At 51.6% G+C, this 26,557-nt stretch overlaps 2 protein-coding genes across 7 annotated transcripts in view; one reads left to right on the plus strand and one right to left on the minus strand.

Annotated features, from left to right (window-relative positions):
- Positions 1–497: 497 nt before the first annotated feature.
- Trim50 (tripartite motif containing 50) lies at positions 498–12,418 on the minus strand. 2 transcript variants are annotated; one of them, XM_010619001.2, is made up of 7 exons: positions 12,339–12,418; positions 6,759–7,171; positions 4,528–4,623; positions 3,442–3,672; positions 3,322–3,344; positions 2,598–2,722; positions 498–1,377 (listed from the first exon to the last, which is right to left on the minus strand). In XM_010619001.2, exons 2-7 carry the CDS (start codon positions 7,155–7,157, stop codon positions 788–790), a joined length of 1,464 nt encoding a protein of 487 aa, XP_010617303.1. In that variant the 5' UTR covers positions 7,158–7,171; positions 12,339–12,418; the 3' UTR covers positions 498–787. The 2 variants fall into 2 exon arrangements, with proteins under 2 accessions (XP_010617303.1, XP_010617302.1); XM_010619000.1 differs by lacking the exon at positions 12,339–12,418 and adding an exon at positions 7,800–8,215.
- Positions 12,419–12,505: 87 nt separating this feature from the next.
- Fkbp6 (FKBP prolyl isomerase 6) overlaps positions 12,506–26,557 on the plus strand; it is a 45,702-nt gene continuing 31,650 nt past the window's right edge. For 2 of the 5 annotated variants that reach the window (XM_010619004.3, XM_010619003.3), the window contains exons 1-8: positions 12,650–12,799; positions 12,902–13,019; positions 13,542–13,631; positions 14,396–14,598; positions 15,118–15,237; positions 19,793–19,987; positions 20,105–20,214; positions 21,166–21,258. In XM_010619004.3, coding sequence (XP_010617306.1) covers positions 12,743–12,799; positions 12,902–13,019; positions 13,542–13,631; positions 14,396–14,598; positions 15,118–15,237; positions 19,793–19,987; positions 20,105–20,214; positions 21,166–21,250 — 978 coding nt within the window. In that variant the 5' untranslated portion in view covers positions 12,650–12,742 and the 3' untranslated portion in view covers positions 21,251–21,258. The other 3 variants (XM_010619005.3, XM_033764887.1, XM_010619002.2) reach the window with 3 other exon arrangements.

Raw genomic sequence — 26,557 nt, forward strand, 5'->3', positions numbered from 1 at the left:
CTGGGCATCTCGCAGAGCTGTATCCTCTCTGTCTGACCTCTGCAGCTTCATTTCTATTCCATCTACTTGAAAGATGAATCAGAGAAGTCCGAGGAAGAAACCGTGACAGACTGGTTAATGTAACTCTGAACACAGCCCAAGCAAGCACCAGGTGAAAGCAAGATGCCTAAACAGAGAGGCTGGGTTAGTGGCTCATTGGGGGGAGAACTTGCCTGTCATGGGTAAGGGCCTGGGTTCAATCCCCACATAGCAAAAATACAGACTTGAGCATTAAACAGTATACTTTATGGCCGGGCATGGTGACACACACCTGGAATCCCAGCACTCAGGAGGCTGAGGCAGGAGGATCTCTGTAAATTCGAGACCAGCCTGGGCTACATAGTGAGTTCCAGGTCAGTCTCAACTACATAGTGACACCCTGTCTCAAAAAACAAAATAAAACCAAACAAAAACAGTATACTTTAAAACAATTATTAGATCATTTAAAGAGAGAGACAGTCAGATTTATTATTCTTAAGAGTTACGTTCACAGTGATAAAGAGGAAGGTACATTTCCACCCTCAGCTAGAAGACAGCGTGGTCGGAAGGGACAGGGTTGCTCAGCAGGACGTGTGAATGCCCAGGTCTGGCTCTGCTAACCCCAGCTGGCTGGCAAGGAAGGGACTGTGGCCTTTCTCCGTGTCATAAATGCTCCGGGGAAACACAGGCGGGAAGACCGTCCCAAAGAGTGACGATATCACCCGGGGGAAGCCCTCGGTACCAGCACCCAGTGCAGCACCGGATCAGCCTACAGCTTGGTAGGCTGCCGGGGGGTGAGGTGGCCAGGCCCGCTGGGCGGGGGCAACACCATGGGCAGCGAGTTGCTGCCCCTCTCGTGCCAGCACGTGTCCAGGATGGGGAAGAGCTTGCCCTGGAAGTCAGCCTGGAAGGTGTAAATCTGTCGCAGGTCATCGGGGCGATCAGCGTCAAAGAAGCTGAGTTCCCCCTGCTCATAGTGCAAGTAGACCCCGATACGGTGGGGGTGGCCCGCCACAGGCAGCAGCACCCTGGGGCAGGCGAAGGCCTCGTACACTCGGCCCTCCTTGAGGCCGATCAGCCACAGGCCATGTTCTGGGGACTTGCTCAGCTTGCCCTTGCGGCTGGTGGTGCCCTTGATGACTCCCAGGCGCCAGTCGCTCTTGCTGCCCACAACAACCTCCCAGTAGTGGCGGCCACAGGAGAAGCCCCGGGTGGCCAGGACGCAGGTGCTGTAGTCAAAGCGCTCGGGCTGGCTGGCGTGCCGCTGTGTCAGGAGCCCACACTGTACCACTGTGTTACCCTTGGAGAGCTCCAGGAGGGGGTGGGCAGTGGCAGGGTCCAGCTTGAGAGACTCCGGGGCTGGGCAGGAAACAGAGAAGGCCTGGCATTAAGCCACACCTACAGCAGCAGACCCTACCTCAGGTATGGCAGCCTGGAGCTCCTCACGGGAGCTGGGCCCTCTGGATCACTAGAGCAGAAAAGGGCCAGACACGCAGCCGTGTGCTGGATGAGGGGTGCTGGATGATGGCAGAAGCCGGCAGACAGCACCGGGAGCCAGAGGTTCTAATAAGGCAGGGTCCCCAGCCCCTAGGCCGTGGACCAGGATGGGTCAGCAGCCTGTTAGGAAGTAGGCAGCATGGCAGGAGGCGAGCAGCAAGTTAGTTAAGTTTTGTGTGTGTTTTCAGCTGCTCCCCACTGCCCACTTCTCGGTCTGAGCTTCGCCTCCTGTCAGATCGGCCCAGCATTAGACTCTCATGGGAGTACAGGCGCTCCTGTGATGGGTGCACGCGAGGGATCTAGGTCGTGCGCTCCTTTGAATCATCTGCAGACCATCCTCCCGACCCCGTCTTTGGAAGAACTGTCTCCCACAAAGCAGGTCCCTCGTGCCAAAAAGGTTGGGGACACTGTAGTCAGGGACAGGTGTACACTGGTCTTGCAGGAGAGGTGTGGGTGAAGGATGGGAAGGCTGCTCTCAGGTGTGGCCCACAGCCTGCCCCCCGAGGCTTCTGGAGAACTCCTGACAGCAGACCTGTTACCTGTTAGCCAGATCAGCCTGCCCAAGGACAAACGGCCCTGCTCACCTCTGTGCTAACCACCCGCTGACTGGGTAACCCCAGAAGTGCACAGGCAGGACTTACTGTTCAAAGGCTGCAACTTTTTCTCCCCTTTTTTTATACAAACTCTACCTCTGCCTTTGGTGGAGAAACCAGTCCATTGACTGATCTTTTTACATACAAGTAAACAGCATGCTAGTAATAAAGGAACTCACTGAGCGTCTTTGGGGTTTTGGCAGAGAACAATAACTACCATTTGTTAAGCTCAAAGCCACACACAGGTGTACATGTGAACTCCACAGCCAGCCAGGCAGGCATTAGTGCATCTTAGCAGATGGAGCCTGACACTCAGAAAAGACACAGTGCACCCCGCCCAGTCTGCTAATTAGAGACTGATAGGAGCTGATCTTGACAAGCCCCGTGCTCTCACCACCACCCCATGTGCCTTCCTCTGAGTTCACTGCAGATTCAAGTGCTCTGGTGCCACTCATGAAAAGACAGAAAGGGGACAGGTGGGGGCCTCACCTGGCAGAACTTTCCGGAACAGCCTTTTCCACACAGTCAGCTTGATGTCGGCCTGGTGCAGGCCTGGCTTGAAGGAGATAGGGCTGAATGCGCCTTCCAAGGGCCGCGCCTGCTGGAGCTCCGCTCTGCAGGTGACAGGTCACGGGGATGGGAGAGCTCTGTGCCCAGGGCCACATCCACCCTCTGTCCCACATTGGAGGCCACCCAGGGAAATCCACACTCTGGGCTGTGCACTCACACTGTCCACCGTGACTTCCCCTGTCCTCTTCGTGAGCGCCCCGCTCCTTCCTAGCAGTGGACCCCAGAGCGCAGGTTTCCGGGCCCCCCATCTTAGCTCCTCTCCTTCTGGCTATTGACCCCCAGTGCCACAACTTCTAACATCCCCTCTCCCTGCACAGCACTGCTGCCCTCCCTGCCTGGGGACACACTGCGGTCCCCTGCCTTTAGCCATCACACCTGTGTGGCTTGCCAGTGCCCTGGCATTCCTGTCCGCCCAGTGCTGGGACCACAGCTTGCCATCTGCCTCCCCGGCACCCTGCAGAACTCCTGAAAAAGGGACATGACTTTCGCTGTTTGCCCTGGGCTTGGGGACCAGAGCCAGATGTGGGAAGCTACCCAGGGGCGGCTGCTTAAACCAAATGGAGGGACCAATGGAGGAGCTGCCTGTGCCTGCAGCCACCGGCCCCTGCTGACATCACCCCAGCAGCTGTATCTCAGCTGTTACCTGGAGGCCGTGGAATGGTACTTCTGGAAGACAAGAGAGAGGCAGGTAATGGCTATGGGGAAGCCACGAGGCTGGCAGGGAAGGCAGGGAGGGCTCAGGGGCCACCCCTGTGGCGCTCACCCGGATGAACTCGTGGTAACTCTCGTTGCCAAACTGCTGGAGCGCACACTTGGCCTGGGCCAGCCGCTCCCGAGTGCCCTGGGCCTGCTCCAGCTGCATCTCCAGGGAAGCCACCAGGCCGCGCGTGTGACCCTCCACCCCCTCCAGGCAGCGGGCCTTCTCCTCGTCCACCAGATGGTGCAGCTCCTGGAACTCACGGCGGATCACCCAGCTGAAGACATCAGACTCGTTCTGGGACAAGGGAGGGTAGCTCATGGTGGAGTCACTACCAAGCCACCTGTCTGCAGTGGCCAGCCTCAATGTCCCCAGGGAGTTCACATTGGACTTGGGGAGCCTGGGAGTCAGCTGTGGGGATGGTGACCAGGGACAGGACCCTAGCTCTTCTGCTTTTGCCTGTGTTAACTATCACCTGTGTAGCTAAGACTTTATCCTAAGAATCCACAACTGAGCAATATGTTAAAGCGCCCAGGAGAACAGGCCTGGGAAGGAGGCTGCCAGGACTCATGCCTTGTGGACCAAGCACTGCCACCATCAGATGGTGCCTGAGACCAGCAGCCGCTCCTGCTCTTGCTCCAGCAGCCCCAGACCCAGCTGGCCACTCACTCAGGTGAACCAGACAGCTCCCAGGGCTCCCCTGCCAGGCCTCTGCCCCCAGGTAGTGGGAAGGCCCACAACAGACTGTCAAGGGCAAAAAGACACAAGTGGGAAAGTCATGCCTGAGCTTTGGGCTGTTTATCTCAGGGACTCAAGTCCTGGGTTATCTCAGCCCCAAGGACATGGAGGAGGAGAGCCAACTTGGAGCCTGTCCTGCCTGACAACTGGGCAGAATTCTCCTAGGCGGATTTGCACTTTCCCCACCCACTCTGGAATGCTTTGAACTCTGCTTTGAATGGAAGATATGGTTTTCAGTAAAGGACAAATAGAGCTGGGCCCACTGCGGGTGTGGCTCAGAGACCAAACTCTGGCCCAGGCTCTTGCAACAAGGCCCTAAATTCCACTGCCAGCTCAGCAAAAAAATTAAAATAAAAAATAAAAGAGTAAAAGAACTGGGCTCTGCAGGAAAGTGCAGAGGAAAAGGGCACTCACGACAATCCGGGTCCTGTTGTTCACCAGTTTGGCAATAAGTTCGTCCACCTCCTTCTGCCCCTGCTTCACATCAGAGATGAGGGCTGCGAGGTCCTCCTGGAGTCAACACACCATGGTCCCTGAGCAGGGGACCCGCCACACCCTCTGCTCCCATCTTCACTACCCTGCTCCCGGCTATAGAGCCCCAGCACCTCGACTGCTAACACCCCCAGACCACACCCCCTCACCCTGCACAGCACTGCTCCCCTCCGAGTGGCACACTGAGGTCCCCTGCCTTCAGCATCACGCCTGTGTGGCTCTGCCAGTGTCCTGGTGTTCCTGTCTGCACAGCGCTGGGCCTCTTCCTTCTTGGAGTGACACCGTGGCCACAAGCACCCCCAGTGGGACGGGGCAGGGACCAGAGCCACCCAAGTTTCCTTGGACCCCAAATAGATTAGAGTGTTCAAGTGTGTTCCACACAGCCACAGGAATTGCCAAGGCAGAAGAAGTCCCAGTGTCGCCCCTCTCCGGGACACGGATGTAGACATGGGTGCAAAACATTGCCATAGCCACCTGAAGTCCACATAACACGGCAACTGACTGGGATTGGGAGCCAACTCTCCCTGCGCCCAGTGCAGGCCACTGGTAAACTCCGCAATCACCAGTGGGTCCAGTATGAATGAGCATTTGCTCAGGAGCTGCCTTGATCAAGGCTGCCCCAGGGAGGCTGACGTTGCTTACCATGGCCCACATGAAACCCAGTGACCTCCCTCTATGCACACCTGAGGCCTCCTGGGGCGGACACATTCATACTTCCGGACTGCCCTGACCCTAATGTGCCCAGCCTCAGGTTGCCAAGCCAGCCCCCTCCACCACCATCTGGTCCCTGCTGGCCTAGATCCCTGCTGGTTTATGGCCGTGTCTGGGCTCTCTGGTTTAGATCATTGCCAAGCATAAAAGAGCTGCAGGGGTTTCCAAAAAGGAGCTGGAGCGAAGCTGGCATGGGCAGAGGTGGACACAATGTTCTCGCTCCAGGTGACAAGGCCTCCGAGCTTTGTGTCGCAGCCCCAGAACAGCATTTCAGCAGCCACCCAATGAGGCAGAGAGGCCACAGGGAGGGGAGGAAACTGCAAGTCAATCAGTCAAGTGCTCCAGAGCTCCACAGGCAGAGAAGACAGGAGAGCATGAAAGGGAGTGGACGGAGGAACGGGTAAAGGGTGTGGCGGGCTGCATCACAGGCTGGCCCGGCCCACCATTCTCCTGCTGCAAGATCCCTCCCCGTGCTCCTTCATCTGTGCCGGAGGAGGTGGCTCCTCCTTCCCCCATTCCCACATCCAGTCCTCAGGGTTTTGTTCTAGGTATCTCCCAGGGTGCCCCAGGCCTCCCTGCCCTCTGCCATCCCTCAGGTCCTAACGCCCTCCTATCTCGCTCTACCCTTCCACCCCTGACATTAATTATTCCAGTCTACCCCTGCCAGAGGGGTCTGACCACATCATCATCCACCCACCCACTGCCTCTGAATAAATCCAGGTCCCTTCCTGTGTCACACAGGCCTTCCATGACCAACCACTGAGCCCAGTATCTTCCCTTTCCTGTCATTTCTCAGCCCAGAGCACTGAAGGGAAACTTGCCTCACGTGGGAGTCCCGGCCACACACTTATAAGTCATCTGAATATGAACTTGGGCAAGATCCTTCCTTCTCTGAGCCTCAGTTTCCTCAGGTGTAAAGTACAACAACCCCACCCTGCCTGCCTCCCATAACTGTTCTCTAAGGAGTAAGTGAGATCATGCAGATGCAACTGGCCCAGAAGCCTCACATAAACCTAGTGATCCAGATGGCGCTATTCCCCTGCATCTTAAATGCTGATCTGGCACAGTGCTCTGTGGGGTCAGGGATTCCCTGATTCAACAAACACCCCGTGAGCCTAGACGGTGAGAGGTAAGGCTGAGGGTACTAAAAATATGGGGCAACCTAAGTCCCCGCCCTCTGAGCACACAAGCAGGACAGCGCGCTGGAAACAAACCAGTAATACAAAGAATGGCAGAGGAAGGGGCTGCAAGCGACACCAGGGGCTCCCGCCCACCGTGTGGCTGCGCCCCCAGCACCTGGTTCAGCACCTGCTCGACCCAGATGAACACCCTGGTCCTGGCCAGGACACACTGTAGTTTGTGGCAGACGGTGGCGCCAGAGAGCACAAGGGTGGGTTTCAACGCCAAGCGCCCGTGGTCCCCCGACAGCCCTCTCTTCTCACCTTCATGCGGCTGTAGACGGTGGACACCGGCGTGACGGGGTGGTGCTGGTGGGAGCCCAGCAGGCCACAGAGGCCACAGATGAGCTCTTGGTCCTTCTCACAGAAGAGGCTGAGTGGGTTTCGGTGGTGCTCACAGACCATGGGCTCTGCGCCCCCTGGGAGCTGCAGGACTTCGATCACCCGGGCCAGGGAGACGTTGGGCGGGGAGCTGCTGCCATCCACCTCCTGGCGACACACGGGGCAGCGAAGCTCCGAGTCCAGGTGGCAGGACAGAGACACCAGGCAGCCCTTACAGTAGGAGTGGCCGCACTGCAGCATCAGGGGCTCCTTGAAGACCTCCAGGCAGATGGGGCACTGGAGCTGGTCCTGCAGCTCGGGCACGCTCACCTGCCATGCCATGCGTGCTGCGTGGGCTGAAACACAGGCGGCCAGGCTCGGTCCTGCCCCTCCAGCCCACTGTCCACACTGTCTACCCCAGCAGCCCTAGGGGCCTCCAGAACTTAGAGGGAAGGATGCTAGCCCTCGATTCCAGTCTTAACCCACTTATTAACTTAGGTTGCAGTTTCCCCAACAAAAGGCTTGGCATCCAGAAGCGGCCACGTGGAGACAGATGAATCCCACCTTGTCGACTCAGATTTGGAATAAATGTGAAAGGCCAGCTGGGGCAGGGGGGCCACCTGTGATGCTGATAATTAAGGCTCCAGCCCCAGCCGTTCTGCAGCCTAGACCTGGATGGAAGAGACAAGCTACGCTCCTTTCCGTGGTCTGGATCGGTTCTGGAACAGCCAAACAACGTCAGAAGCTCAGTAGCACTGGGGCTTCTGATTCCCACCTTCAGGGATTCTACTGGGCAGGTAGCTAGTGAGACCCGGAAATCTGCACTGTAGTGGACATCCCCAGACAGTTCTTTCTAGAGCAGAGAAAAATGATGTCCCAGAACCACACCGTCCCCCATCCTGGGACCAGGCAGGCTCGGCTCCCCTGTGGAAGCTGAGGGGCAGAGAGAAGAAACCCCAGGGACAGCCACCAGCACCTCGTTACCTGGTCTCTCCCGATCCACCACCAAGCCAGGCCTCTGCTTGGGCGACCTGGGGAGCACAGCTGGACTCCTGTGCCTGCTGCTTGGTCTCCACCCCTGCTCGCCTCCCTTTTCCCAGCAACACCCCCCTCCCCAAGGTCACTCTGAATCAGGTGGAAACTGGGTCACGTCACGCGACTGGGGAGGCGGCCTCTGCTGGGCCCGCTCTGATAACCTCCACATTCAGGTGGCGGCCTTGCCGGGGTGGGGGTGTGTCCTCACACCTGCCAACCCCAAACACGGCAGACACGTGCCGTGGCATGCTGCTCTCTGAGGCAATCTCATCTTGAAGGTATTTTAACCTAGACGTTTAAACTCAAGAATAACTTTCAAAAGTGCATTTTTTTCAGGCCTGGAGATTATGCCCAGGGCCTTCCCACTGAACCACACCCCTCCCCCCACTTAGCTTCCCTCTTTATTGCTGAGGGTTTTTTTTCTTTTCTTTTAAGACAGGGGCTTCCTGCATAGCCCAGGCTGAGCTCAAATTTGCAGGACTCCTCCTGCTTCAGCCTAGCCTCCTAAGTGCTGGGATTACCAACCCAGCTCCCAGCCCTTTTCTTTTATTTATTTATTTTCAGATGGGGTCTTCCTAAATTGGCCAGGCTGGGCTCCAACTTGTGGTCTTCCTGTCTCAGCCTCCCAGGGTACGGGATTGTAGGTCTGTCTCACCACGTGCAGCTGAAGTACATAAATCTTATGGAGTTTTGTTTTGTTTTTGAGACAGGGTCTCACTATGTAGTTGAGGCTGACCTGGAACTCACTACGTAGCCCAGGCTGGTCTCGAACTCACAGCAATCCTCCTGCCTCAGCCTCCCGAGTGCTGGGATTATATGCGTGCACCACCACGCCCAGTTTGAAGTAAATAAATCTTAACTCCCAGGGTTGATGTACCTCTTGTCAACTATCCTCTCTCAAGAACAAGTTGTAGAACATTTTAAGCACTTTGTGCTGGGGTCCTGCTGCTTCCTCTTGGTCAGAGCCCTTAACAACGGTGGCCACCGTCCTGACTTCTTTCCTCATGAGTCCTGTTTCTGAACTTCGCCTCAACCGAGTCACAGGGAATGGATTCTTTGGCTCAATATTACTAAATCATGAACTTTTAAAATGTGCAGTGTTGAAGGTTCAATGGCATTCTATTATGAAGTCAATGGATGTCATCCATGGTCGTCAGATCTATGTATCATGGGTGGGAGGGGAAATACTGATGGGAAAAGACAAGAAGAGCAGACACGGATCCAAGAGGTCTGAGCACCCAGGTCTACCAGGGGGCGAGGTCCCTTCCTACAACAGGCCAGGCAGGGCCTGTTATAAGCAGGGAGATGGCTAATTTTACTTGACTCAAGAAATACCCAAAACCTGTGATGTGTCAAGCTCTGAGCTGGGTATTGGGGATATAGTAGAGAAAGGACTAAGTCCCTGTCCTTCGGGAGTTTGTAACAGAGGTAGGGGTGGTATGTGCCATAAATACACACTATGCTAGTGTTAAATGCCATGCAGGAAGTAAACAGACTGGTGAGAAAAGGGATGGGTGACTGGCTGTGCGAGGGATCATTTTAAAAAGGCAGAGCAATGCCTTTGAGGTTGGGACAGTTGAGCTTGTTAAAAGAAAAACTCTTAGCCAGATGTGGGGGCACATGCTGTAATCCCGGCATTCTGGGAGGCTGAGGTAGGAGGATGGCAAGTTTGAGCCCAGTCGACAACTTAGCAAATTAGTGAGACTCTGTCTCAAAATAAATGTAAAATGGCTGAGGATGTAGCTCAGAGTGAAGGCCCTTGGTTCAATCACCAGTACTGATTAAAAAAAAAAGCAAACTCCTTAGACCAATTAAACTTAGTAAAGGGTATCTAAACAAAGCAAAACAAAAATTATTCATGAATCCAGTAGCTCTCAGAACCAGGGAAGGGTCTGAGAATGCCACCCAACAATGTCTTATGGCAGCATTTATAGAAAAAAAGGAAGCAAGGCATAGAAAACAATTTAACTGGCTCCAGCTTAGTCAAATGATTAACTAGTTTTTTGTTTGTTTGTTTGTTTGTTTTACAGCTTTATTAATTAACTGGCCTTAGGGCCTGCTGAAACTGATCAAAACTCAGTTACTATGACTACATTCTACATTGGCTTGTTCTGTTGGGCGTAGAGCAGGTGTCCAGTCCAAATTCATGGTCTCCTACAAAACTTTACTTAATAAGGTACAGAATACAAAGAAGCCAACCATCTGTTTTGTTTTGTTTTTTGTGGTACCTGGGATTGAACTCAGGACTTAGCGCTTACGAGGCAAGTATGCTGCCACTGAACTAAATCCCCAGCCCCAATAGGCCAGCCATCTGAAAGGGTGCCCAGACAATAGGTCAGCAAGAACAAAGGGATGGGAAGATGCTGGCACACTAGAGAGGCGGGCTGGGTAGCAGGAACATAAAAAGGGAGCAGGAACTTCGGGAGATGGGGCTGAAGGGGGTGGGCTGGCAAGCTTCCAGGGCAGAACTACGGCTTCAACTCCAAGGGCACTGGGAATCACTGGAAAGCGCCCCCCCTTCTGTGCTGAAGACTGAACACTGAAGAATTTTAAAGTAAGGAAACAGTATCAGAGTTTTGTGGAGTTTTTTTGTTTTGTTTTGGTTGGATGGCTTTTTGTTTGTTTGTTTTTTGAGACAGGATCTCACTATGAAGTTGAGACCGAACTGGAACTCACTATGTAGTCCAGGCTGGTGTGGAACTCACAGTGATCCCCCTGTCTCAGCCTCCCCAATGCTGGGATCACAGGCCTGCACCACCACACCTGGCTCAGAGTTGTTGTTTTTTTTTTCAGAGTTATATTTTTAGCACAGCAGTCTTGCTGCTCTACGCAAGAAAATGGATCTCAGTGGCTTGAGCACCTGAGTGGGTGGCTGGTGATGCCTATGCCTGATAGTGACAAAATCAAGATGAGAAGAGTGGAGGGGAAATCCAGAGTCAGATGCTTGTGATGGTCGAGTAGAGCGACTGAGTGCTGCGGGGCTCTGTGGATTTCAGTAAACACATTCCCATGGAGGGTTTGTTACACAGAGTGCTGACCCCAGAGCGTTTCAGGAGTACATGGACATGCCCAGGACTGTGCACTTCTAAAACAGGAACAGCAGCATGTGTTTGTCATCCCAGCTTCTTAGGAAGCAGAAGCAGGAAAGTCACACATTTGAGGTGAGTCTGGAAAAACAGCAAGAGCCCATCTCAAAATAAAATTTTAAAAAATGACTGGAAATGTAGCTCAGTGGTACAGTACTCGCCTAGTATGTGCAAGGAAGGCCCTGGTTCAATCCTATCACTAAAAAAAAAATATGTTCACTTCTAAAAAGGTCCCTGCCAACATGGCCACTGCCAGCAGGAGGACTCCTCTTTGACAATCAGAGGCCACTGAACACAGGAACCCGGAGCTCCGCAGCTCAGTGGGGACCACGGGCTGGCTGTGCATACACCACGTACAATTAGGTACCTCACATACAAACTTTAGGAATGCCTGGGATCTCTCAGAGACCAAAAAACACAATGGGCCTATATCCAAGGACAGGGACGAGTTTGCTGATGTTGAGGGGGTCAGGAAGAGGAGGAGGATTAAGAGGGCCTGGCCAGGGAGGTAGGAGGAAACAAGAAGAGGGCTGTGTCCTGGAATCCATGGGAAGCTGGACAGCCCCAAAGATCTCCACCCCATAGGTCCTGATATCTGTGAATGTTACCTTACACGGCAAGAGAGACTACTTTGTAGATGTAGTTAAGGTCACAGTCCTGAATTATCAGAGACCGAATTTAATCACATGAGCCCTTAACACCAGAGAACTTTTTTTTGGCTGGAGTCAGAGAAAATGTGGCTGAAGAGGATTCCAAGTGTGAGCAGCAGAACTCACTGGACTGCAGCTGTGATTTGGTGACGTTATACGCAGAGCTGCAGGGATCTGGATTCTGCCAACAATGTGAATGCACTTGGAACTGGACCCTACCCAGGGCGGCAAGTAACACAGCTTTACTGACACTTTGATCTTGGCCCAGTGAGAAAGGGCACTGAACACCTAACCTATTCAACTATGAGTTAAGTAGGTGCTGCCTTAAGCTGCTAGCTTTGTGGTAATTTGTTACCACAGTGATAGAACACTAATGCTAATTCAGAAGCCAAGAGAAAAAGTGCTTAAAGGTCAGAAGTCAATTTTGTCAACCTCTGACAAGAGCCTGGTAGCCAGGGGACAAAGAGATGTCTCAGGGATCTGACCACAGAGCAGCTGTTTTCTTGATGGTGCAAGGCAAGGAAAAATGGGGGAGAAGACAAAACACAGGCAGAAGTCAGTAATAAAATGCCCACTGTCTGGAGAAGTTATTAGGGAAAAATAAGCGCAGAGCGGCCTGACCTGTCCATGGCTGCAGTTCTGGAGTTCTTCCCACCCTGACCCCAACGTTCCCTGAGCCTCCCTAACCTACCTACCTCCTCCCTAAACTACCTACCACCTCCCTGTGCTCCACCACATTATTCACAATGTACCTGCAAGCTTTTCTGGGCTCTGTGGGGGCTATCACATCCCCCGTTCCACCCTTCGCTGGCACCCAGTCACGTGCTTAGGACGTGCAGCCACCGTCACGCGCTTCTCCGGCCCCAGCATGCTCTGCGCACACCCGCCGCCTATCAGGCTCTGCGCGCCTGGTCACGTGCCCCTCCCCCGCCAGAGCCCACAGGCGTCCTCTGTGGTTTCTAGAGCCCAAAGGTAGTTGGTGGCAGTTGGATTGGAGCAGCGAGCACCTCCTCGCGATCTGAGAACAAAATGTCGCTGGCGGGAGCCAACTGCCAGGTACAAAGGGGTGGTGGGCCGCGCTCTTGGAACCTGATGGCGTCGCGGCCCCAAGGGTGACCAGGGAGCTCGCGCCGAAGGGAGGTCAGGCAGCGCGGACATGGGGGAAAGCACCCAGCTCTCAGAAGCCCTGCGCAGGGACGACCCACCGGGTCAGGTGAGGGCGCCCTGGACACCGTTTTGAGGTCATTGTCCTGGGGTGGCCTCCCTCGCTCGGGTTGGCGTGGCGTGCTGAGGTCTGGCTTTTGCTCTCCACCAGTCGCAATACCAGCGGATAAGCCAGAAGATGCTGGACATTTCCGGGGACAGGGGCGTGCTGAAGGATGTCATCCGAGAAGGTGCTGGAGATCTGGTGACACCTGATGCCTCGGTGCTTGGTATGGCTGGCTGCAGCCTGGCTGCCCTTTGTCCTCAGGGAACTGTGTGATTGCACTTTCCTTCGGGGTGAGGAAAGGCACATTTTAAAACAGCATTGTGGACCGGGCATGGTACCTCATGCCTGGGAGGCTGAGGCAGGAGGATTGAAAATTTGAGCCCAGCCAGCACAACTGAGGGACTTGGGAAGACCCTGTCTCAAAATTTTAAATTTTAAAAATGGCTGGGATTGTAGCTCAATATGAAGGCCTTGAGTTTAACATTGCAGTAGTGGAGAGAGAAAGCTTTTACAGGTTTAGAAAAGCTTCATTGGACTGGGGCAAAGTGCTAAGCACAGAGCAGAGCCCTGGAACCTCAGGGCCCAGGGGCAGCATCCAGAGATGGGAATAGTCTTTTGTGTCTCAGAATGCCAGGCAGCTTAAGCTCATGAATTCCACTGTTCCACCTGGATAACTTGAGATTTGGTATTATAGACGAGGAGGGTGCTTGGGTCTGTATTTCTCCTCACACTCTTTCTGTTCTAGTGAAATACTCTGCATACCTGGAGCACATGGACAAGCCTTTTGATTCTAACTGCTTTAGGAAAACTCCTCGTCTGATGAAGCTTGGAGAGGGTAAATTCAAGCTGGGAGCTGGAAACATAGGGTTCACTTGGGGACAGATGGGTTAGGATTGGAAGTGTCCAGAGCACAGATTCTTAGAGTTGGTTTTTCTGAGGCTGGGTTTTGATGAATCACCCATGTTCTCACCCACATTTCCCCTGAAGATCTAGATTTTGGGTGACAGCCTACTTGCCAAGGTGAAGTTTGCATCCTAACCTGCCGGTGGAGCATGTTTCTTTGTGGATTAAGCATTTGCAGGATGAAAAGAGTTTGTACTCAGATGATTAGAACCTCTCTGCCCCTAAGGCTTCACTGTGGTCTTGTGCATTGACCCCCCTTCTGACAACTACAGTAACCGGGTAGAATCGGATGAGTTATTGAGAAAGCTGAGCAGTGTCACTGTGTACTTAATGACAGTGCAGTTAGTCCCTTCTGGGAAGATCGCAGAAGACTCCATGGAACAAGAGGCATTTGGAACCAGCCCTAAAGTGTAAGATTTTAGTCGGGGTGGAAGCTGGACATGACATGAGGAGGAAGACATCCCAGAAAGAAGGAAGCGTGTGGTGGAAATGTAGAGGCAGGAATATTGCTGAGCCTGGAGAAGCCGGAGTTCGAGAGTGGAGGGGGCCGTGGGACACGAGGCTGAGTGAGTTGGGACCACAATGCAGAAGGCCTGGGCTAGCGCCTGGAGAGGTTAGGACATGGAGGGAAAGAAGCTGCTACCACCAAACAGTATGCTGAGAAGCTCTAACCACACTCCCTGTCTGTTTTTCCAGATATTACACTGTGGGGCATGGAGCTGGGCCTGCTGAGCATGAGGAAAGGGGAGCTGGCCAGGTTTCTGTTTAAGCCACCCTACGCCTATGGGGCACTGGGCTGCCCGCCCCTCATCCCTCCAAATGCCACGGTTCTGTTTGAGATTGAGCTGCTTGACTTCCTCAACTCTGCTGAGTCGGACGAGTTCTGTGCCCTCTCGGCTGTAAGTTCTAGAACTCAGGCAACAGCATGGATCTCACCCTGTCCTCAACTTTCCACAGAGCAGAGGTTCCTGCCAGTGCCTGAGTCTCACAGCTGGGGTGCTGATTTAGGCTCTCCGGATGGGGCCAGGACAAAAAAGGCTCCACAGGTGATTCTGATAAGTGGCCAGGGTAGTCACAGCCAGAAAGACTGCAGGGCTCTGAGCAAACAGCACCTGCTGAGTGCTTCTTGGCTAAATGGTGGTTGTGAGCTCCGAGTTCTGTGCTTGCCAAGCTCCGTCACTCCCGGAGTCCATGGACGTGGCTGCTTTGGGGACAGTTCAAGACCATAAAGCAGTAGGCTTTCTCTAGATTGGAAAAGGAGGCCAGCTATCATCAGCAGCCTCTGTCGGGACTCCGGTGTCCTCCATACATGTAAGGCCGTGAACAAGCTCGCAGTTTCCAGAAGATTCCTAGCGGAATACCACTTCCATTGTGGCATTGTGTCTTTCTTAACCTGGGTATTTCTGTCTGGTCCTCAGGAGCAGCAAGACCAGTCTCCACTTCAGAAAGTCCTCAAAGTGGCAACGACTGAAAAGGAACTTGGCAACTACCTTTTCCGCCAGAATCGCTTCTATGATGCCAAAGTGAGGTATAAACGGGTAAGAGTGCATGGAACCTTGAGAACCTCCTTGCTCAAAAAACAGACTTTCCCCCTGGGAAGCCATTAAGAAAAATCCCACTGAAGAAAATCCCTCATGCCATAGGGGCCCGGCTGGAAGGGGGTGCAGGGGCTCAGGAGAGGCATGGTGACATTGGAGGGGTTCATCTGGGTGGGGTTACACTGGTGTGTTTTGGTTGTGAAAGTTCGCTGAGCAGTGCAGTATTTTGTGCTTTACCTGTATGACTATATACTTTAATTAGAAGTTTAAAAGGTGTTTGTCGCGAGCCGGATTGCCTTGGGCAACTCGGTCTGCGACTACAGGGGCCTGAACTGGCGATGGGTGAGCAAAGAGGCACACACTTGATACACAAGGAGTTTACTTTAGTTTCTCATCTCCGGATCTCTACCCCGCTTTCTTTCTCTCCTGGAAGGGGTGGCAACATATATACCATAATGCAACCAATCAGCATACAGAGAACAGATTATTACCTTATAAGGATACATCAAACACCCACGGGAACATATCATGTGATCTACAGGAAAACTAAACCTAATCCAAAATGTCTTCATAGGCTATATCATAAAATGGCGGAGGGGCGGATCTATGGTTCTCCACAGTGTTCATCCCAGTGCTCTAAAAAATAAAATTCACGTATTAAAAAATAATCTTCCCAGTGTTTGGTCCTCCACCGACTGATTCTCCACTCATCTGCCACCTGCATTTCAGGTGCCTTAGATGGCAGAGATTAGTCTCACCCTGAGTGATTCTGGTGTTGCTGGGCTTCTAACTGGGATGCTCCCAGTACCTGTCATGCTGACAGCTGTTTTCTGTGTCCTTTGTAATTGAGCAAACTCTGAGAGCACAGGGCAGCATTTAGGGCATTGTGGTTTGGTCTGATTGTGCACTAAGCATAAGCTCTTCAGGATTCTCACTCTTCCGAAAGAAACCGTATTTCTTCACAGAAGGGAATTGCAAAGGGAGGCTGTGCAGGGCTGGGAACCTGCTTCCTTTTTCTGCTTAGCTGCCATCCTTCAGTGGTATTTTCCTTTTTCTCCAAGGTCACATAGTCTTCAGCATCACAGAGTAGCCTGGCTGGGAGAAGGGAGGGAAGCAGAGTCTGGTGTGTGTGTGTGTGTGTGTGTGCACACGCGCACACACATATGTGTTGTAGATAGTGTGTACAACTTCCCAGAAGCACCCCAGGCACTTTACATCTCACTGGCCAGACCCATATTCTAGAGACTCCCTTAGCTGTGTGGGAAGCTGGGAAATGAGAGGGTTTGGTTTTGTTTTTGCAGTGCTGTGGATGGACCCAGGGTCTGCTCATGCTAGGCATGTAGTCCACTGCCAGGCTATACCCCCAGCCCAAAATACAGTCTTCTGAATTAGTACAGTGCTGCTTGGCGTGAATAGGCTTCTGTCACAAGGGGAGAGCGGCCACCATGTTTGACTTATCAGTGTGCTCCAGAGGGAGACGGGTGAGTGAATGCATTTGCCACCTCTTCAGAGTAGACAGAATCTGTTCCTAAAGTAGCAGGTACATGTTTGGTGAGGGGTGAGGTTCAGTCACAGATCCTGTCAGTCATAAGACTTCAAGAGAGCCAGCTTGCTTACCCTGAGACCCCTTGCTCCTTCCACCCCTCGCTCTCCTTCCTGTGTCTCTAATTGTATCTGCTGTTCTCTCCTTACTCAGCCTTGACAAATGGCTTGCTCTTTTCTGACATTTTTGGTTTCTCATTATGGAAGGTGAGGCTTTAGGTCTCGCTCTCACTTCTGTTTTCCCAGTACTGGTGTGTCATCGTTGAAAAAATTGATACTCAGTTTTGCATTATTAAGGTTGTATAAATATTACATCCTGCTGAGCTAAGTAGTTTCCTACACTTCATCCTTTTCCTTGTGCGGCATCCCTTTTTGCCCCTTAAATTGCCTCTTGGTTGTTTAGTTTTCTCTATGCCTTTCGCTGTTTCTTTCTAAACTTTGCTACAAGAAAGAAAAGCCCCCATACACACTATTTCTTTTTGCACTGCTGGGAATTGAACCAGGGCCTCCACACTGAGCTACATTCCAAGCCCTTTTCATGTATTTATTTTAAGACAGTCTAAGGTGTCCAGACTGGATTTGAACTTCCAGTCCTCCTGCCTCAGCCTCCCAGATTGCTGGGATTCCAGGCACACACTACCACACCCAGCTAGAAAGCCCTGTTAGTGTACTTTTCCATGAGGTCCAGCCTCTCACCCATGAGTCCTGGGGCCATTCCCACCAGGGACTCTTTGGGCCTGCTACATAGCTCTTGCCCTGGGGTGTCCCTCATTTGAGGGTTTGCTGCTGTTTTTCTCAGTGTATTCCTTTATTTTGGTAGAGAATAGCACTGTATGTCTAAAAATTCAGAGTTTATACTTCGAGAATTACTGTTAAGAAGCCTGATACTGCCATACACAGTGGTGCATACCTGTAATTCTAGCTACTTTGGAGGCTGAGGCTACGATCACAAGTTTAAGGCCAACCTGGGCAAATTAGCAATACCCTGCCTCAAAAGTTTTTTTTTGTTTGTTTTTTTTGGTTTTTTGAGACAGGGTCTCACTATGTAGTTGAGACTGACCTGGAGCTCACAATGTAGCCCAGACTGGTCTCGAACTCACAGTGATCCTCCTGCCTCAGCCTCCCAAGTGCTGGGATTACAGGCGTGCGCCACCACGCCCGGCTCAAAAGTTTTTTTAAAAGGGCAGAGGATGTAACTCAGTGATAGAACGCCTCTGGGTTCAATCCTCCGTACCCCCCCACACACATATGAAGAAGTGTGATACCACTGAGGTTGCTATATAAGTGGCCTTATTTTTCTCTGTAGAGACTCTGGAATCTTTTCTCCCTGGTGTACTTACATTTTACAGTTGTATGTGCACACATGCGTGTGCATTTTAAAATTTGTTGAGCCTTTGCTACAACTTTTTATTCAGGAAATTCTTCCTCAGTTCTGGGAAACTTAAATGATTTCTTTGATAATTTACCCTGTCCCTTTCTTCTGGTCTCTTTTTACAAAATTTTTATTAATTATTATCAGGCTCCTTACCTTGAGTTGTCCTTTCTTTTTAACCCCCTCATCATTACCATCTTTCTGTCTTTACCCCCTACTGCCTAGGAACTTTTCCTGACCATTTTTTACCATCTCTTCTAATCCATTTTTCACTTAAAACATTTTTTTCCAAGCAAGGCACACAGCCCAGCTACTCAGACAGTAAGGTGGGAGGAAGGCTTGAGCCCATGAGTTCAGGACCAGCTGGGGCACCATAGCAAGACCCCATCTCAAAAGAAAAAGAGAGAATTTTGTTTTTAATTTCAAGAGCCTCTTTGTTCTTTTTTTCTGGCATTCTGTTCTTATTTTCTGGGTATATTATCTCTTTAGACTTGGTTACTTTTTCAAGTTTTCTTGGAATCATCTTTTTTTAGTCTCAGTTCTCTTAGTTTGGTTTTCTGTGCGCTGGAGAATTGCATAGTTAGGTAGCAACTTCCAGAGACTGAGACCATTGGTGACAGAGACCACAGTTTCTCTTGGTAACAGGATAGAGGGATGCAAGCTAGGTCTGGGGTGCTGTGCTCCCCAGTGTTTGGGTCCCCACACTTCTTGCTCCTGCAGTAGGGCCTGCTGTCCTGGCTGTGGCCTCTGAGTTCTGGGTAGCAGAAGGGAGGAGGGCTGAGTACACAGCTCACCCTGAAGAAGGGTTTGTGCCACATACAGGAATAGAACCCACCTTGGCCATCCTTAGCTGCCAGAGGCCTAGCAGATACCCATGTCCTGGATGGACATGTTTCTAGCAAGGGGGTCTGGTTACTGTGGAGAAGGGATGACAGCTGCTGGGAGACAGGAGCCCTTGTCCATGGAGGCTCTGATCTTTGGCCAACTGCTGAAATTTGGAAGGGGCATCGGAAAGCTGCTTGGGAGCCCCGAGGGCCTGGCAGGGCAGGTTGCAGTGTGGCCCAGTGGTGGCCACATGAGCAGCACGTGGGTGTCCTTAGCCTGTGTCTCCTGCCCAGTGTCAGTGCCTGGCTGTGGCACTCTGGGGTGAGAAGGGCAGCAGGACAGAGGCTGCTCCATTCTGTCCCTGAATCAAGAGCCACTTTGCTTCCATCACTCCAGAAATAGAGCCCTTATTCCTGAGCTGCAGGCATCTGGACACAGCAAGATGGAACAGAATGTTGGGCCTTTTTCCTCCTATGACTCCACTGTTAGTTCCATCCCTGCCCATCTCCACCAGCCTCATCACCCCGCTGTGGTCCACACCCACACGCTGGGCCGGGTGACGCCCTTCCCATCTTTGCTCCTGCTGCTGTAAGCCTTGCTTATCCCAACAGAGCTGGGAGAGAGAAGAGGGAGTGTGCCTCCTGCTCACTCAGCCCCAAGGCTCTGTTTTCCTGTCAGAAATCCTAGGGCTTCTATATATTGATCTAGTGTCATGCCACCTTGCCGACTTGGTTTTTAGCTCCGCTGGTTTTGCACATGTGAATTCTTCAGGGCGCTCTGTGGGTGCCCCCACCACCTGCCTGCCCTCTCCCCCAGGCCTTGTTGCTGCTGCGCCGGCGGTTGGCACCCCCTGAGGAGCAGCACTTGGTGGAAGCCACCAAGCTCCTCATTCTCCTGAACCTGTCCTTGGCGTACCTGAAGCTGCACCAACCCACCACGGCCCTGCGCTACGGACAGCAGGCTCTGATCATTGACCAAAAGAATGCCAAAGCCCTCTTCAGGTGTGGACAGGTGAGCTGGGAGAAGGGCTTGGGAACAAGTGCCCCAGAAAGGAAGCCTCAGTGCTCAACTCTGACGCCACAAAATAAAGGCCTAAATCTGCCTTTAAAGTTTAGCCCTTCATGACAGGCTTGTGTTCTCCTGACTGACTACGAGCAGGCCCGGGACTTCCTAGTTCGCGCCCAGAAGGAGCAGCCCTTCAATCATGACATCAATAACGAGCTGAAGAAACTGGCCAGGTGAGACCTCAGCCGGCAGGCACAGGGGCGCCTGTGATTTGGGCTGTTCCAGGCCATCCCCCAGTGAAGGAAGACTGGGAACATTGCCCAGACCCCACTAGGAGGTGGCCCCCACACAGTGCCCTGATCCAGCAGTTCCCAGTGTGTGGCGGGGAGAGCTGGCAAACTGGATGCCTGACCCTTTCCCACCTCCCCGCAGACAGGTGCCCCCAGAGAGGTGGCCTTGAAAGGGTCTTGTACCTCAGATCTGGTTCTGTTCATGGTGAGAGACCCACCTGTTCTTCCCAGCATGTGGGGATTGGAAACAGGCTAGTCAGGCCTAATTCAAGGATTAGAGACACTAGTCTTTTAGAAATGTTACTTTTCTGGTTATAGAAGTTACATGTTCACTACAGAAAACTTTACAAACATTCTCCTATAAATAGGAGTCACCTAGTAAGCTGTCCACTGATTTTAAAGGCGTAGTTTTGTTCTGCTGTGGTGAGATTTTTCTACTCCAAACATGGAATGGTTGGTCCAGACTTCTGGCTGAAGGTTTCCTGGCGTTGTGAGACTGAGTTGTGTGCATCCTTATATTCGGATTCAATGGTATTTTAGGACTTTAGGGCTTTCCATGAATTCCCGTTCTGAAATGTAAAAGTATTCCCTCAGGTTAGAGGTGGAGTTTGGGGGTCTGTCCATGACTTAGCAAGAAAACCTCCAGATAAGTCAGAGGCCACTGAGTGAAGGTTCGCTTGGCAGGGCTTGGCCCTGAGACCCAGGGGTGCTGGCTCCCCCTTCACAGCTGCTGCTTTTCAAATGGTGGCTGTGTGTGCCTTAGGAGCTTGGCCTGTCTCCTTGCCTCTGTGGCATGACTTCCCCCTACTGTGGGATGTGCGTGTACCTGAGCAGAGAATTCCAGCCACCAGATGTCACCTCTTACAAACAGACGCTGTGCCTTTCTCTCCACAGCTATTACAGGGACTACATGGATAGAGAGAAAGAAATGTGTCACCGAATGTTCGCTTCTCATGAAAATGGCTCCACAGTGGGATAACACTGAAGGTAACAGAAGGGCTGTGGGGTCTTGGCCTCATAGAGAAGTCCGCCATCCCTCTCACCCGCAGTGCGCAGTGGGGTCTACAGCTGACAGGAGGTAGTGGAGGCCTTGAGCTTTCTTCACATTTCTTAAAATGTTTTTCACATTTTATATTAAACTGTCCTTGTGGTAGCTTGGAGCTTCGACCAGTGATGGTGTCATTAATATGACCATTTAGCTGGGCTTTGAAGTAGTCAGGCTTTTCTTAGCCTGCTTTTTCCTAAGAAATTACAAACCTCCAACCTCGGTTCACCTCTAACATGTTATCAAAGAAGACACAATGGAGGTGTCGAGCAGGGTGGGGCTGTGCCGCTCACTGTGCTTACTGCTGGAACTAGCGGTTAGAAGGTGCTAGAACCAGCAGGGCAGACGTCCCTGCCAAGCATACGGCTTGTGATCTCACAGGCACAGGGCAAGGTGTCCCCAGGAGTGCAGGAGATAACCTCCTACTCTGGCCTGTTATTACTTCAGAAAAATTAATGGAAACAGAATCACCTGCCTGAAACACCTGCTTTTCTGAGCAGATAACTCCACTCTTGAGAGATGTTAAACAAGGAACAGTGAGAAACAGCTGCTGAGCGGGCTCCTGGTGATAAACATCTTTGTTGCTCTATCACTACAAAAGCTACAAAAGCGGCTGAACCAAGGGGGTGGTGAAAAGGCCTATTCATCCCAGATGAATTCACGTATGCTTTCCGCACCACTGCTCTCTGCCATGTCATAAGGAAATATCGCCTTCCTCACTGATGTGGCTCTGGGACCAGGGCTGCGGGGAACTCTGAAGTGAAATGCAGGTCTGAGAATGCCTCTTGCTTGGCTGCTGCTGACGTCCAGTAGAGATAGGGGGCTGGCCCTGGGTCCAACACTTCCTGCCGAGGGTGCGGGTCCAGCCTAGAACAGCCTCCCCTCCCATTCCATCTCCTGTATGGTAAGAGTTTGGGACTGGTGATTTTAAGATAGTTTCCTCTTGCGTGTCCATCACATCAGCAGGGACTAAAATTAGGTGTGACAGGCAGTTGTCATAGTCCTGCTGCTTTGGAGGTTGTAATGAATTAGCTTTTGTGTTGGATGTTCTATAGATAGTTTCCTCTTGCGTGTCCATCACATCAGCAGGGACTAAAATTAGGTGTGACAGGGCAGTTGTCATAGTCCTGCTGCTTTGGAGGTTGTAATGAATTAGCTTTTGTGTTGGATGTTCTCCCTAGCCCCCTAATTTCTGCTGTCCTTGAACCTAGCCAGTCCTTTAAAAGGCAGTAAAAACCAGGTCATCTTGACAATCTAGTTTTGACTAGACCCATTTTCAGTTGTGTTGTCAGAGTCTGCTGACTTGGAGAGTCACTTGCGGTGGCATGCGTGTCCTCTCCGTCATGTTCTCTAAGCCTTTGGTTATAGGAGATAAGATTTTTTGAGATGGGACATCGTGCCTTTTTCGGCTTTGTGTTCTCTAGCCAGGGTAGTCATTCATGCCTGGCACACGCTAAGTAAGTGGTGGTTAGGTCAGCATACAGTAGCTAAGACAGTGGGCCAGCTGCCTTTTAGGTGCGTGCTCCCGTGTTGGCTGTCAGGACTTGGGTCAGTGCTGTGCCAGAACGGACACTTACTGGCAGGATCCTGAGCTCCCTTCCTTTTCCTGCACCAGCCCCAACTCCACTTGGGGATCTTGGAGGTAGGACTGTAGCCAATTTGGGGTGTGTGGCACCCTTCATGCACCGCCTGGTAGACTTGGGTGACAGTGACTGTGTGAAATAGGAAGGCATGGGATGCGAAGATGGGCAGATAAAGAGATGCCATGTTGGGTGCCGAGCTGTCCCCAGTTACTGGTCTCTCTTTCGACTTAGACCTTAGCCTTGCTGTGATCTGGCTCTTGGTGCTGGAGATGAACAGCAGCAGGGACAGGAGTGGCCACAGTTCTGCCATGTTCTCGGGACTTCCACGGGGCCTGGCAGAACACATGCTCTGACGGGGAGGACAATTTGACACGAAGTCAGAAGTCAGCGCTCGAGGTCAGGGTTTTTCTCAGGACCTCAGAAAAGGCAGCGATCCTGTATTGGGGTGGATGTTGAAACGTTCTAAGTGGCTGCCTCCCTGGCCAGGACCCCCGCAGTGCCATCCCCAGGAGCAGTGGTGGGGCTGGGACACCAGTGTGTCCCCATCAGAGACACTTGGGGTGTTGGACATCATTCTTCTCTTTCTGTGCCTCTGTCATCGTCTTCAGCTGGCGTTTTGTTATCTCCTTCCTGTCCTCACACCCTAGCAATTCACCATTAGGTTTTCTGTCTGGAAAGCATTGTAAAGGGCTCACAGTAGCTATTTTCATCCACTTAAACAGTTAACATATGACAGGTGATATTTGTTGTATGCTTTCCAAAGGCCAGGACTGGTAAGCAGGTATAAAGAAAGACAGAATTCGGTCGCATGTGAGGATTTACTAATTAAATGTCCTGCTGTAAGGGACCCTGAGTTCTCCCACCATGGGGAGAACACAGACAGCAGACACCACTCTTTGTTCTTACCATGTCATGTCGCGAGCCGGCGACGCAGAGCACTGTCTTAGGTGCTCAAACCTGAAAGAGCATCAGGCGGAGATGGGGCAGGGAGAGAAAGAAGGATGCCAAGACAGGAGTCTGATCAAGGCGACGTTTATTGCAGGCAAGCATCAGACTTTTAAAGCAAAAAACCACAAACTAACAGGAGGGGACATGATAATACCATAACAATCTTATCTGTCCTAAAGCAAGCATTAGGAAACTTCTACAGAGTGAGGACGTCATAAAACACCAGATGACTCAAAAAACTCGAAGGTTGTTAAGTTTGAGAAACTTCAGAATAGCACAAAATGTCTAGCAAGATAAGAAGAAATAGGCATAAACATAAACTATCATGGGTAATAGTAACCTTGGCAATTATAATGGCTGGGTAACAAAGATAAGGAACTACAGTCTTAGGAAACAGAAACATAGTCACTAAAACAGAAACTTAACTCTAAAATGGTTCTACTTAGCTTAGGATGGCAGCATTCCTGCCAGCTCGCAGGCCAGCGCCCAATAATGTCAGGGTAGGGGTAATGGAGGTACCAAGGTTTGATCTCTGGGCCTTTGCTCTGAGCTACATCCCCCAGCCTTTTATTTTTTATTTTGCGACAGGATCTTGTTGAGTTGTTAAATTGCTCAGGCTGGGCTGGAACTTGCGCTCCTCCTGCCTCAGCTTCCCAGGGTGCTAGAATTAAAAGTGTGTGCGACCCCAGCCAGTGCTACTTTTAACTGCTTTTGGAGCATGGCCTGAGGAAGCACCCTGGGCTTTTCTCCTGTGTCCCACAGGGGTGTGGGTCCTCTTGGGCACTCCTGCCTTCCGCTAGGGTCTGTCTGAGTAGAGCTGGAGGGCCACCTCCCAGGGTGAGATTTGGTGGCCTTCTTTGTGCTTCTACTCTAACATGTTATTGTCAGGTGCTTGTGGACTTTGAAGGCAGAGGGTGGCAGCTCCCATCCTTAAATCACTTCTAGTAAAGACAAGGAAGTATGAAAGCCTGCTCTGAACACTAAATAAAATCATACAAAGAGCTGGTACTGTGGTACTGTATGTAGCCTAGCTACTCAGGAGGCTGAAGCAGGGGGATCACTTGAGTGTACAAGTTTGTTCCCAACCTGGACACCATATCAAGACCCTGTCTCTAAAAAAAGAAAAAATCAACTGCGAAAGGAAGTAGGAGAGTCCTGTCTCAGGAGCAGACAAGGATATCGCTGCTGCTGTTCAGAATGTACCAAATGTGCAGGGTGGTGTGGTTGCCAAGGGAAATAGCGTTCTCACAGGGGAATGTGCCCACCTTGCCCAGCCACCATGGGTGCAGTCATCACTGACCCGTCACCATCTCTGGGAGAGCCGGCTGCCCTCACACCCTCTGGGTGCTGTGTGGCACATGGAGAGAGGTCTAGTGCTGGTCCAGTTGAACTGCAGCCATCTTTCCTGGAGGAGAGAAGCCTTCGGGGTGCATTAGCCAATGGCAGAGGGAAAGGGGAGGGGCAGGACAGGAACAAGGGCAGTCTGCAGACATGGGGAGTCACCGGACGCTTTCTGAGGGGTGGGCAAAATCAGAGGGAGTCGCTGGCTGACTGCCAGACTTGGGTCAGAGGGCAGTGAGACCCATCCACAGCACATCTGGGCATGGCCTCATTCTTCAGGGTTACCACAGTGTCTTTTTCTTCTGTTTTGTTGGATATCATTGCTCGACATTCCTTAGTTTTTTCCTAAGTTTACGTGTATTACTTGTGATCAAAATTTCCATTAATCACATTTTACATGCCAGGCATTCTTTTATATGTGTTATTGGATCATTGGCTTTAACATAATATCTCTATAATGCACACATCATCTCCTCTTCGTAGAGGATGAATTAGTTCTGAAAAAGCCAAGTAACTTGCCAGGTACCCATCGAGCAGGCAATAGAGCCCAGAGTCAAACCCTGGCAGTCTGGCCTTGGGCTGCCCCACAGAAGACACCAGCAGCGCGGTGCAGGGGAAAGCGGCCCTCACTTCATCTGACTCTTCTGGGCGTCCTTCTGCACACGCAGTGCCAGCCTCACAGTGTCTGCTTCTGGTCTGTCCGTTGTGCATGATGTCTGTCGTACGGTACCAAACCTTCTTCCTTCCTTCTGGGTCCTTTACCACTTTTTCTCCTCTCAGGTTAGTGTAATGAAAATAAAGTGTTCATCCTGACATTTTGGGTTTTATAAACTAAAAACCTATTTCCCACGTTCTGCTGTGTATGATAGAATTACATAGCAAATTACAGAGCAAAACACTGCTGTGTTCGTATAGTTTTCAGAGCTTCTGTTTCTCCTGCAAATTGTAATTACCTTTTTTTTTTTTCCCACCGAACCATTTGCCTGTTCATTCTTATCTGTGCTCAGACTCCACGGTTCCCTGTCATCTGAGTCCCTCCTCCTGGGAGCCTCCCTGTTTGCAAAACAGTGTACAGATTGCTCTTCAGGCTGGGACTCAGCTGCCATCCGGGGCTTCTTTTTATCTCCTGGGCTGAATCCACTGTTTCCTGGATCCTCTTCTGTGTGTTTACTTCCTCGTTCTGATATTCTGGAGCAACTTTGGGTACACAGGAGATGAACGATCTGAATCTTCGTATGGCCAAGAAGTGATTTATTAGGTCTTTGTACTTAATCAGAAATAATGCAGCTGAGCATAGACTTTGGAGGGAAAGCAAGCTTCCTTCCACTTAGAACAGCCCCAGGTGAAAACCTCCCAACTCGGGACTCTC

This window comes from Fukomys damarensis, unplaced genomic scaffold (genome assembly GCF_012274545.1).
Source record: "Fukomys damarensis isolate Sample0158 unplaced genomic scaffold, DMR_v1.0_HiC HiC_scaffold_17, whole genome shotgun sequence".
NCBI classification, from domain to species: Eukaryota; Metazoa; Chordata; class Mammalia; order Rodentia; family Bathyergidae; genus Fukomys; species Fukomys damarensis.